At 37.2% G+C, this 13,639-nt stretch overlaps 1 protein-coding gene across 4 annotated transcripts in view; it reads right to left on the minus strand.

The window, feature by feature from the left end:
- Nucleotides 1-3,738: 3,738 nt before the first annotated feature.
- Nucleotides 3,739-13,639, minus strand: part of ATE1 (arginyltransferase 1) — a 78,991-nt gene continuing 69,090 nt past the window's right edge. For all 4 annotated transcript variants that reach the window (XM_087725915.1, XM_087725914.1, XM_087725913.1 and 1 more), the window contains one exon: nucleotides 3,739-4,877. In XM_087725915.1, coding sequence (XP_087582041.1) covers nucleotides 4,699-4,877 — 179 coding nt within the window. In that variant the 3' untranslated portion in view covers nucleotides 3,739-4,698. The remainder of the gene's footprint in view (nucleotides 4,878-13,639) is intronic.

The following is a 13,639-nucleotide window of genomic DNA, read 5'->3' on the forward strand; positions in this document are numbered from 1 at the left end:
TGTTTAAAATCCACACTTTAAAATATTTCTGTTTGACAAATGCTTTACATTGAGAGTGAGTACTGACTATACATTTTGAGTTCGATATTTGAGCGATGAGATTTAGAGATTAAAAACATATTACCCTATGTTATACTGGCTGTGTGTAATTTTGACTAGATTTAGTGGAAATGTTTTTTATATTTAACACCTACCCACATTAAATGCAAATTTTCAAATTGATGGCTTTTTAATATTTGGAATTCACCAAAATACTGAGTACACTTGATAGCTTTCTGTTTAAGAGCAAGAGGGGACAAAGGTTATATTGCAACTTGAGCAACAGCTTTGATTAATGGGTAATGTGTAACCCACCTTGTTTGAAAAACATTAATGGAAATTATGAAAGACAAATGATATATCCAATCCTCCACCTTCAAAATTCTTTTTGGAAAATAACATTTATTGGGGACTTCGCATGTTAAATTACTACTTAGCTGGCAGTTCTCATCTTTCTGTTCGAGTAAAGTAAAAATAAATAATAGCTTTTATTTAAATGTCTTGACAGGTCTTGTATCTTTTGTTAACATTTGATAAAAAAATAGATTTTCTGTTTAAGCTGGCCCTCCAGCACATAATAACTCTTCACTAAACACACATCTCTCACACACTTTTAAGTATAAGTCTATAATAGACTTAAAGTAGAATAAAAAGTTTAATTAAAACATGGAGCAGTAATAATTAAAATACCTCACCAACTAATAAAATTTGATTTTGGGAAGGGGGCACAGTTGCATGTCTACTGAAAGATTTCCAAAAAGGGGGGTCTGACTTTTTTGTTGGGAGTTTCATAGTAGCAGAATCATAATCCTGTGTTACATACTTTACAAGCAGGCCCATACAAGAATTAGCAGCCTTTCAGATATTCTGGCCCCAATCCAACATACTCCTGTTTATGAAGTAGTTATTTCATTTTAGTTTTCAAATAGTACGAGATGTAAATTGTATGCGTTGTCAGCAGTTTAGTGGTGGAAATAATCCCTTAGGCATATTTATTGGAACAGAACAATTTTGTTCTATATTATGGCTTTATTACTAGCCTCTATCGCCCCAAGTCAGCATGAATCCCTCATATAGATAAGGAGCAGTTTTTTGAAATCATCACTCCATGTTCACAGAAACAATTCCAGTTTGCCAACGATGACCCAAACCACCACATTAATGTATAATCTGTTTATTAAGATACTACTGAGAATGCTCTTTTTCAGTTTCAGTGTTACTCCTCTAATAGCAGAAGAGAGATGTCACCAAAAGAAAACCCCAGCTTTCCTTTTTATCAATGGGAACTACTGTGGCACAAAATTCAAATACTTGAATGAACAAGCATACATAACAGCAAGAGAATGGAAGTACTATATTCATTGAATCCTGAAATCATTGACGTGCTTCATTCAATGTTCTTTTGGTGGCTCAAACACTTTTGTTGTTTTCTTCAAACAAAATAATATTTAGCTTTTATATCAATTACATATTTTTATTCTACTGACTCTCCACTATTTTATGACCGTACAAGTTGACTCCAATAATGGTTTCCTTATCAAGATTTCCAGGATTAAAAAAATAATAATAAGTGGCGAGAAACCAGATGCAGAACGATAATGAATACTGCTGGAATGGCAAACAATATATTACTGATTTTCAAGTTGGAATGTGCCCCCTAGTGGCAATTGAATATGTAGTTAATTATTTTTATTGGATAAAAATGACACAGCCTAATTGTAATTATCTAATTGCTCTAAAGAATGGGCCCTTTGGTTGTTTGGGGAGAAATAAAGATACAGTCAATCTTCCAAGCAGAAATTCTGAGTATGAAATCCACGCAAGATTAATCCAGGTGAGGTTACATGTTACCTTAATAATACTTATTTTACTTCCTATATTTTACATTTAAAGGTATGTTATTTAAATTCTAAATGCTAGATCAAATACTATCAGACTGTATTCTGTAATCTGTAAAATAAAACAGCATTGGGATTAATGCTGCATTGATTTCAGTAAATTTATTCTACGTATGACTTAAGTCTGACCCAACTTCAAAAAACATATATCTTATTTTAGCCACAGCTGAAAAGCGTTCAAAATAATTACAAGAGACAAGGAATTCATTCTGGGTAAAATTTGCAGGTGTAAAAATAACTATGTAGAGAAAAAAAGAAATGTTACTTTCAAAGGCAAGAATAATCATATAGGGCATCCATACGTTCTTGGATCACACTGTTACTGGCTGGTACTAGGTTCAATGATCATGCCAAACCTTGTGTGGATGCAGGAATAAAATTAAGAATTAATTAAGAAAATGTGTGATTTTTCCTCTTCCCAAAATAATGGCTAATAATGTCAAAACTACAACCCGACAACATATCAGCATATTTAACTAAACATGTATGCATTTCTGTGAACATACAGCATGCAATAGCAATAGCAATAGCAGTAGACTTATATACCGCTTCATAGGCCTTTCAGGCCTCTCTAAGCGGTTTACAGAGAGTCAGCATATTGCCCCCAACAATCTGGGTCCTCATTTTACCCACCTCGGAAGGATGGAAGGCTGAGTCAACCCTGAGCCGGTGAGATTTGAACCGCTGACCTGCTGATCTAGCAGTAGCCTGCAGTGCTGCATTTAACCACTGCGCCACCTTGGCGTAGCATGCACTACGATATGCTTGCAAGAGTCTCTGAAAGAAGGCTGATTCCGTGCATACTATTATCATGTTTTCCCAAAAACAAGACAGGGTCTTATTTTCTTTTGACCCCTGAAATAAACACTTGGCCTTATTTTCAGGGAGGTCTTATTATTTTTGAGGTGCAGAAGGTCCCTTAACTGCAGCCTGCAGCTGAGCTGATCAAGAGAGGGCTGGAAGTTCTGCCTCTGTTTCTGGCTCTTGCCAGCCCTAGCATCAGTGGGCCTGCCCCTCTTTTTGAAGCCGCCATTAAGGGGTGTGGTAGCTAAGGCTTGTGGGAGTAGCTTCTGTGAGGCCATTCTGCGCATGGTGCATGTTCCCCCCAGGAAATGGTAGGGGCTGGCTGCGCATGCATTTAAATATTTTAGGGGAAGGCTTAATTTTGGGAGAGAGCTTATTTTAGTGCACATGCTCAAAAGCCTATTGGGGTCATTATCCGGGGAAGTCTTATTTTGGGGGAAACACCTGGGTACTTGAGAGACCGCCTTCTGCCAATTACCTCCCACAGACCCGTTAGATCGCACAGGGTCGGCCTCCTCCGGGTTCCGTCTACCAGCCAATGCCATCTGGCTACTACCTGGGGGAGGGCCTTCTCTGTTGCCGCTCCGGCCCTTTGGAATGAATTCCCCACGGAGATTCGGACCCTCACCCCTCTCCAGGCCTTCCAGAAAGCCGTCAAAACCTGGCTGTGCCGGCAGGCCTGGGGTTGATGAGTTCCCCTCCCCTCTCGACTTGTATGGCCGTATGACTCTTGTCTATTTTAATTATGTGTATTGTGTTTGTATCCCCTTTCCCCTTTTGAGTTGTTCACCGCCCTGAGTCCCTCCCGGAGAAGGGCGGCATACAAATAAATTAAATCTGAATCTGAATCTGAATCTGAAACAGGGTATTACATCCCAAACTACAGGCAAAATCTAGGCAATTAACTGGGTTTTTATGTTCTGCTGTCCTGCTGAATTAGATAATGAGACAAAGATTGATCAAAGTTGTGTGAAAAATATCAGCCGAGTGCAGAATGTTGAATTTCATAGCTTTGTATTTTACAGCTTAAAATACAGCTTAAAATACAGAATGGATAACATCAAAAGTTCTGAAACTCAGTTAAAACATTGCTCAGTGTGAAATGAAGGATTTTTTTAATGGTGTATTGCAAGCATATTCTCTGAATACTACAATGGATATAATGATTAAGAATACAAAAAAAATGGGATGTTTTAATCTACATTTTAAAATTAATTTCTTTGGTAATTTGATAAACATTTTGCCTTCAACCTTTCCCAAAATGTCAATTACAAAAAAAAAACACCACCTAAATCATCAAACTTCCTGGTTATTTCAATACAATTACATGTTATTTAAAGCAAACATCTAAAAGGGAATAATTTGAAAGATGTAATGCATAGATACACATTAGATGGCTTTATATTATATGATATAATAGCAATCCTAGTCACCAACTCTACTAAACAGAGGTTGGGTTTTCCCACTGAAGCATAGTGCAAAACTTTTGCTTACTTACAAGTATCTGGCTAACTGAATTCTGAAATAACACTAGAACAAAATATTAAATTATCTGATAGTAGTCAAAGAAAATAGAAAATTTCTGAAATATTTATACATTTCACAACAACTTATAGTTCATCACCTAGTTGATTTTAAATATTATCTTTACCAAATACCTACAAAATGTGATTTCCCCCACCCCAATGTTCCACTCAATTTTATATTTTTCCCCTTCACTTATTTGAAAATGTAAGAAGGTCTTTAAACTAATGAACTTGGTCATTGTAATATTCTGACAAGCCCTTAATATAAAGACTCAAAATCAATGTTTTATGCTAAAGTTTGTCAACATGTTCATTCCCAGGCAGAAAAAAGGTACACAGTGCTTATTCAATAGGCATAACAACAGAAAAAAGCAGAGATATGTAATATGTATGGATAAAACATCATTCTGGAACATATACAGAATGAATATTCAGCTCCGAAAAAGCAACATCCTCTCTGAACACGCCTGTCCCACGAGAGCTGCATATTGCTGTACAGTTTCTTCATCGCTTGGTCCTTTTCGATTCCTTCTATACATCCTGTAAGGCATAACTGACCTCTTATGGAGAACCTGAACTTGATCAAGTTCCTTTACCATCCCTTCATCAACTGAAAAAGGAAACAGAAATATTAACAAGCTGTAATGGCTAAATGAAAATTAACATGTTAGGTTCTTTTCAGATGACATCAAACTGTACAGGGCAGCAATTTTTATGTTTAGAAAGTGCATCATACGGAAGAAATTTAAAATACTGGATAGGTGAATTTATCTTGGTTTTCAGCTTCAAGCCTGATTTTCGTAAGCAGCGTGATCACAGCCTTATGGAGTTCTCTGAATTAGTTCTATTCAGGTTTTAAGTATAGGAAACCATGCACGTTACAAAGATTTTATTTGTTCACCACTACTATTTTGAAGTATGCAAGCTATGTCTAATATAAATATCAGGAAACAAGTAAGCTTTTCTAAGGTAGCTGCTTAAAATAATTGTTCAAGGTTTAAAATGTTTACTGTATATACTCAAGTATAAGCCTAGTTTTTCAGCCCACTTTTTGGGCTGAAAAAAGCCGACTCGGCTTATACTCGAGTCAGTGAAAAATTTGCCCGAAATGGAGGAGAAAAAGGGGCGGGGCCATGCCGCTGGGTGACACTCGTGAATGGCCCAGTGCCCCTGTGAGTTTCCCCTCCCTCTGTGTCAGTTTGCCGCGCAGCGCGCACCGCACCATCCCCCCTCCTCACGTTCTAATGTAATGCAGGGCTGTCTTACGATTTCCCTTCCTCCCCCTCCTGCCGCTCTGCAACGATGTCCCACCTCCTCCTTGTTATGGCAAGCAGCCACATAGCGATGTCCCACCTCCTCTGGTACAGTGATCCAATGATAGGAATCACTGTGCCGTGTGTCATAGGAGGCGGGACATCGCTCCCGCGGCTGCACGGGACATCATCATCACAGCGGGACATCAGCATCATGAGGTGAGTGAAGTATTTCATTGAATACACCGCTAGTTTACTGTTTTTCTTTGAAATAAATATTCAAAAACATTATTGGTATCTATTTTTATTTTTGAAATTTACCGGTAGCTGCTGCATTTCCCACCCTAGGCTTATACTCGAGTCAATAACTTTTCCAGTTTTTTGTGGTAAAATTAGGTGCCTCGGCTTATATTCGGTTCGGCCTATACTCGAGTATATACGGTAATTGTGCTTGAGTAAAAAGTGCTATATGCTCTTTAAAAATATATTATTACAAGTTTAGAGTATACATGAAAAAAATTGAATCATACAAAATATATAAAAATGCTTTACTAGACTTACCTCAAGGGGTCATATCCCTTCATAAAACCTTCCCATTTGGAGCTAGTCTTATTTTATTCTTCCTATAAAACCATAGTAGGCTTGCACTTTTTATGTCAAGACATTATTTATTATTACTGAATAAAGTAATTATAGAATCGGTGCCATTTTATAATTGTTTATAGGATGGGTTATAATGCAGAACAAAATTGAAATAGTTGTATAAGAGACTTCATTCAAGAAACAAGCAATAACTGAAACATGATGTTTTCCGTTGTTAAATTTAACACTGAACATCTGTTACTAAGGTATATTTTTATATTTGATTAAGAAAAAAATAGATTTTTAAACAAATTATAACTAGGATTTTAAGAAACTCATTTTAAGCTTTGAAACTCATTTCACAATTTATCTGGAGATATTTTTTATAAAATAGGCTGAATTGATGCAATAATATAAAGCATGAATGGAAAGGCCCCCTACTTTGAAGCCATGTATTTATAAAAGCACACAAATCAACAGAAAGCGGAATGAATCCAAACACTTGATAATCTCAAATTATTGTACAAGTTTGTTATGGGAAACTGGCAGCCTATATCAGTAGGAAAAGTTTTGTGTCAAAACAATGCCAACTTTCTCTCTAGCCTCTTCATTATAGCAGTAGAATTTACAAAGACTTGAGACTCCTTTCTCCTTGAGAATGTTTCAGGATATGGATATCTATGTGCAAAGCACAGCATCCTTTAATCACTATTTATTCATTTTGTTTCAAACATAACAAAACATAAAAGGAACATAAGGCTCCATGTTGTGTGTTGTTCAACAAGTCCAAATTTACTTTTGTTTTTAATATTGACAAATGCAATCAAATCCCCAACAGTGACTCAACTTGTTAGTGGCTTTTTGAACAATTAGCCATGTGTAGACCAGTGTTTCTCAACCTTGGTCACCTGAAGATGCGTGGACTTCAATTCCCAGAATCCCCCAGCCAGCTGTGCTGGCTGGGGAACTCTGGGAGTTGAAGTCCACGCATCTTCAGGTGGACTAAGGTTGAGAAGCACTGTTGTCAGAGGTGGGTTCCTACCAGTTCGCACCTATTTGGTAGAACTGGTTCGTCAAATCTACCGAACCGGTTAGAAGAGGTTCCACCAGTGGACCCGGAAAGCAGGCCACACCTACAGAAGAGGTTCCAAAAAATTTTGAAACCCACCACTGGTCTTTGGATATGATTATTCTACACTATCATGCTCCTATTTATGAAACTCAGTGCCTCTGGGAAAGGAAAGGATGACTGCTGTGTTTGTGGTGCAATCAGAACATTGCGTGTGTTGAAGTTGTTTTAACGCAAACCAAAGATGCCTTTTAAAAAACAAGTTTACATCATATTCTTATGCATGCCAGTGCTGTGTGTGAGGTAATTTAAGGTGGTTCTGACAAGTGTCGTCGGCATCTTCATATCCGGTCACATGGGCGGCAAGCCACTCCCATCCGGTCTCATGGGCGGCAAGCCACTCCCACAAAGGAGGCCACACCCACAGAGTAGGTTCAAACAATTTTTGAAACCCACCACTGACTGTTGTAGACTATCTTTTTCTAACATTCTATCAGGTTTATGTATTTCTACTCCTTTGATTACAAATTTGGGGGGGACATTCTGCAAAGAATTTCAGTTTCAAGTAAGTTCATCATAAAATGAGTTTAAGTTCTTAGAAAGAAACAGAAGAGTTATTTAACCTTATGAGCTGCAACCTGAATATTCTGGCACTAAATCATATCTTTAAACAAACATCCACAAAGACCCACCCTCCTATTTCAAGACTCTCATATTTTCCAATCCTATTTCTTTTACCAAACATTGAAATTTGAGATTGGAGAAGCATTTCTTTCTTATTTTAACTGCTCCTAGATCCAGATTTTGTTGACTTTATTAGATGCTGCCTTATAACTATTTTTAAAAAAAAATTGCCAGTGTTTGAAGAAATCATATCTACTACAATAAAATCTGATTTAACTATGGTCTGTATGTCATACAATATTCCTAGTTGTCTTTAATTGAATTCTGGGTACCTCTCTGAACAATAAGTAGAAATCTTTTACGTAAGTATTGCCAAATAAATTAAGAAAACAAACAAAACCCATTGAAATGAACAAAAATGAAATGAAAATGAGATTGCTAAATCTGCAATCCACATCTATCCAGTTGCAAAAAACTCTAATCCCAATTCCACCTGCCTACTATTTTCTAGTGTAAATGTTATTTTTATTTATTTATTTGTTAAGTTTATGTTATACTCAGTTAATGTCAGTATAAATTGAGTTATACGCTCTAAATTCTTAAGAAATATTTTTGATGCAGGCAGTTCTCTCTCTCTCTCTCTCTCTCTCTCTCTCTCTCTCTCTCTCTCTCTCTCTCTCTCGTTTTACAAACTCTAAGGAACAGACTGAGTCAAATTATAATTGCACAAATTATAATTTCAATCCAAGTGTCTTAGTTATTTATGGATATGTACAAGATAATTACAAATATACACTAATCACATGAAGGAAGGATTATGTATTTAAATCTGTCCATGCAAGACTCTGCCAGGAAGTGCTTTTCTGAAAATAATTAAGTAATACTTCATCACTAGGATTTATATGGCAAACAAAGACAGAAATATAAATATGAGCTAGCAGCTTACATCAAGTGAGCAAGATACCGTAAGTATTTCACTTGAGTTGGTTGAGGGATTAATAGTAGATCCCCCCCTCCCCGCTCCCTTCAATCTTTTAATCATAATTTTGTATTCTTGATAGTAGTATGGAGTATGGAGTAGTTTATTTATATGCCGCCCTTTTCCCTGGGGGGACTCAGGGCGGCTTACAATTCGAAAGGAGGGGAAAACAAACAGATTAACACATAAGACAGTACATCATTAAAAGCACAACATTCATACAATTCGGGTGGGTTACAGTCTTTAACCCCAGGCCTGATGAGATAGCCAGGTTTTAAGGGCTGTGCGGAAGGTCTGGAGGGTGGTGAGGGTACGAATCTCCATGGGGAGATCGTTCCATAGGGTCGGAGCTGCCATCGAGAAGGCTCTCCTCCGCGTGGTTGCCAGTCGACATTGACCGGCAGATGGAACTCGGAGGAGGCCTAATCTATGGGATCTAATTGGTCGAGTGGAGGTAATTGGCAGTAGGCGGTCTCTCAAGTACCCAGATCCCAGATTCTTACCTTTAAGATAGATAGATATTTAGTTACAACTGTGTAACTAGACCAGAGCCTTGACCATTTGGCTCTTCATTAGCCATAATTAAGCAACTAGCTAATCATCAGGCTTGCTACTGAATAAGAAACTATCTGAGAAGGGAGTCAGAACATTACCCTGGAGGACTGCATGAGATTGTGTATTATGTCAAGAGGCACGCTTTAAAGTATCACTCATTTTTGTGTGTTTTTCGTAAAATACACTTGACGTCCAATCCAAACATAACACAGTAGGAAAACTCAACATTTATGTGGGAGCTCTGGTAATCACACAATAGGCCCTGGCGGGCTATGTATGCCCACAGGATACACTTTTTGAATTCTAGAACTGCAATGCAAAGTCCATTCATGTTGAGACTGGCTGACTAGACAAGAAGTCAGTATTATAACACAACCCGTTTCTATATGATGTAATTTATTTGGGTTTAGTTAAAATAATGGATTAACTCCCCATTGTGGCTTTGCATTATGTTTGCATTACTAGCACAAACAGTTCCAGCAACCATAATTTAAAGAATTGTGTCAGCATTATGGGTAAATGCAGCAGTCTTTTGAGTACAATACCATGATTTAATAAAGATCATACAGATAGTAGGTAAGACCACAAATAGTTCACACTAGAATGTCCTCAATGATAGCTTCTGACCTCATTTTTTTATGCTGCCCTCACAAAATTATTAAAGCCCCAATTGTAATAGGTGAATTATAGTTAAAATACTAAAATAAATGTTAAAAATAGGGATGTACAAAACATTTTTGTGCTTTAACTGTTTAGGGCCAGTTCATTCTATTCTCCTTCATGTGTCCCAGGAGTGATATGTGCATTTCCAAAAAAAGTACTATAGGAAACTAAAAGAAACATGATCGTGTCATCCCAAGTACGAATGGGTCAAGTTTTAATTCACATCCTTTGTTCAACTCCTGCCCTTTAATTCACATCCTTTGTTCAACTCCTGGAATTTAATTATTAGATCTTGAATTCCAGGAAAAAAACCAAGTAGATCCATAACAATAAAAAACAGAGAAATAGAAATCATGTTAAAGGTTTTGGAACATATCTGCAGTTAGTTAGATCCACACATATATACATACACAAAAGTAATAATTTTAATCCAGAACTTTTAACAGATTATTCCCTTTTTAAAAGACTGCTATCTAGCTTGTCTTTAAAAAACTGTAAATTTCAGAATAAAAAGCTATCAAAAAGTACCAAACCATGCCCTCAAGTTAAATTAATGCTACCAATCCTCCCCATATTCTTTTAATGTAGCTTTATGTATAAACTAATCTCAAAAAAGCAAAGACTTCATGTCACAGCAACAGTATTAGTTATTTAGTCAGTTTGAATTCAGCTATTGTTTTAATGCCAAGAGCCAGTCAAAAGAAAAAAAAAACCACTTTGTTCATTGTAACCCTTCAACAGAATGGTTTTAACTGAGTATAACGGAATCTAAAAACCCTTTACAGCTGTTAAAGAATGACACATAAAAATGATACAATTCTTGATTACTTATAAATGGTTCTGGCATTCCCAGACAATAATACTGATCTGTCAGGATCAATTTTACAAGAATATACCATGAAGTATATATATACAGCATACTATGCTACCTTTTAAATTCAAATTAATCATTTTTCATGATAGAAGTTTTGGCCAATATCTATATTTTAATAAAACAAAAGTTAACGCTGTCTGGATAAATTTCTGTCTATTGAAAAAAGAGTTAGAAAGGGAAAGAGCAAGGAATCTTAAGATTTGGTGGCACCAAAGCCTAACACTGAGACATCAGTAGATTTATCTTCCACTATTCTCATCTGTCCAATCCTGGAGAAATTAAAGTCCAAGGTTGGTTTCTCAAATTTGGGGAAACTTGTGACACTACTGCATATAGAGCCAAAGGGTAGAAACAATGAAATGCTTAACTGCTTGAAATAACCCCTTTGGTTCAAGGTACTATCAGGGGTGGGTTTCAACCAGTTCGCGGCGGTCCCCGCGAACCGGTTGGTCGGCGAACCCGGAAGTAAGTAACTTCTGGGAACGGCAAAGGGCCCACCCGCCCGCCCTCCTTACTGGTCTTTGAAGGCTTCTGCGCTTCCACGCGGGCGCATGGCACATACAGCGCCTGCACAATTTTCCACGAGCAGCTGGAGCATCGCGCAGGCACTAAGACGCATGCGTGAACTGCGCACGTGCACGAGGACGCCGCTGGCCCCGTTCCAACCGAACCGGTTGGAACGGGATAAGCAACCCACCACTGGGTACTATAGAATATAACTACTGAAGAGTCCAATATTTGAACTTGCAGCAATTAAGACTCTGTCTGGAGGCAGTCAAATCCTGAAAGAATTTTGTCCCTTAACTCCAAACCTTACTTAATATTGTTACAAACTTTTGACTCTTCTCTGGGCCTGACTAGTTTGTATATTGCACTTTGTTGACTGAACTCTAAGCTGTGCTGTTGTCTGCTTTTAAGTATTCTTGGCTGATTTTTTAAATCTGGGTTGTTGGTTCATGCCTTTTGCCTTACTATGTGGACTCAGGATAGGATATTATGCTTTAGACCAGGGGTGGCAAACTCTATTTCATTGAGGGCTGCATCAGGATTGTGTTTGACCTCGGGGGGCATGGGGGCGTGGGCAGAATGGGTGTGGCCACCTCGACGTCACTCGTGTCAGTTGTTTATCATCCCCATGGAATATAAAACACTGTAATGTTGTAGTGACATATTTTAAACTTCATCCTATGAACACAATAAATGTTGCTTTAACACTAGTTCCATTTTTCCCCTTTCTAGTTGATGGGAAACTGAAATCTTACAAAATTATAATCATCATAAACATGCTTCCATTAATTTGGAGAAGAATTGTTTATCAGCAAAGATTAACATGCTTCTGCTTACATGACAAACATTCTTTGTTCAGATAAAATGTTCTCTTTTTTATCACAGCATAGCTAGAATTATTGAACCATCAGCGAGTCATCTACTTATTAGGGTTTCCTAGCATAGACTAAAGTTCAGTTGACAAATTTGGATGCAGCTCATTAGCACTATCTGCACTGTTTAAACATATTTTATGATCAAGAATCATATTGGACTGTGAACTTCAAATGCCTTCAAGTGTTTATAAAGTTAATTAAGAACAGATGCAAGATCCAAAATGTAAGAAGTTAAAGCAGTTCTGGGAATAAATCAACACATTTTATGTCTTCTGTAACTTATGGAACAATAACCTTCTACATTTTGCTAAGAACTATGAGAAAATAAGGCTGTTTCATAACTTTCAAAGTGTTGTTTCAAATCTATCCATCACAAAGACAGTATCAATATACTGTATTAAAAATTGTTTATTAAAAATAAAATTTATTTCTAATGAATTCTTAAGTACTCGGGATATAAGCTTGGTTCATTAAAAGAGGTGTAAAATTTTGCTGGCTACATCAGTATATATAAACATATACCGTATTTATCGGCGTATAACACGCACCGGCGTATAACACGCATCCCCCATTTTAACACAAAAATTTGAGTAAAAATTTTTTTCATTAAAAATAAATGACTTGGAAGCTCGGAACTTAATGTTGGATTAAAATTTATAACATTAGAACATGAATTATAACATTAACTCCTCTTAAAAGGCAAATATGAAATGAAAAAACACCTCTTTGAGCAAAAAGTTATTTCCATTTTCTTCCTTATATAATATTTTCTGTTTCAACATAAAGTGCCTTCCTTCCTTCCCTCCCTCCCATCCCTTTCTTTATGTTTTCTTCATGCTTTCTTTTCTTTTTCCTCTGCTCTTTTTAAATCCCCCCCCCTTCTTCTCCTCCTCTACATTTAGGTTGGATTAGTTTGTACAACGGTCATCAAACTTCTGAAGTAAAAATAAATAAATAAATCATATTTAAGAAGAAGAAGAAAAAGGAAGACGTTTTTAGTTAAGTCAAACGTTTTAATAAAAGTTTCATCTTTTAAGATTTGTCCAACACATCCAATTGTAACCTTAACAGTAAAGAATATCACCCCAGCTGCTAAAGGTTCAACCAGTCTGAGAACCATTAAAAAGACAACAGTGCAAAATCCAAAAGACACAACTTCCTCACCGCCATTGCTTTGGTACCAAATCTTTGAGGAAGGGGCTCCAGAAAGAAGGAGGAGGAGGAGGAGGAGGAGGAGGAGGAGGAGAAGGGAACCAAAGAGAGGCTTTTACCGGGTCTGCGCCCCACAGCCAGGACCGTCCTGGCGCCTCCAGCCGCGTTTCTTCCTGCAAAGCCCTTCGGGCAACCCGAGAGTTCCGCTTGACGCCAGAAGGGCTTTGCAGGAAGAAACG

The sequence above is a fragment of the Thamnophis sirtalis genome, unplaced genomic scaffold (assembly GCF_051295495.1).
Source record: "Thamnophis sirtalis isolate CommonGarterSnake01/CBP01778 unplaced genomic scaffold, rThaSir2_p1.2 scaffold_11, whole genome shotgun sequence".
In the NCBI taxonomy this organism is placed as follows: domain Eukaryota; kingdom Metazoa; phylum Chordata; class Lepidosauria; order Squamata; family Natricidae; genus Thamnophis; species Thamnophis sirtalis.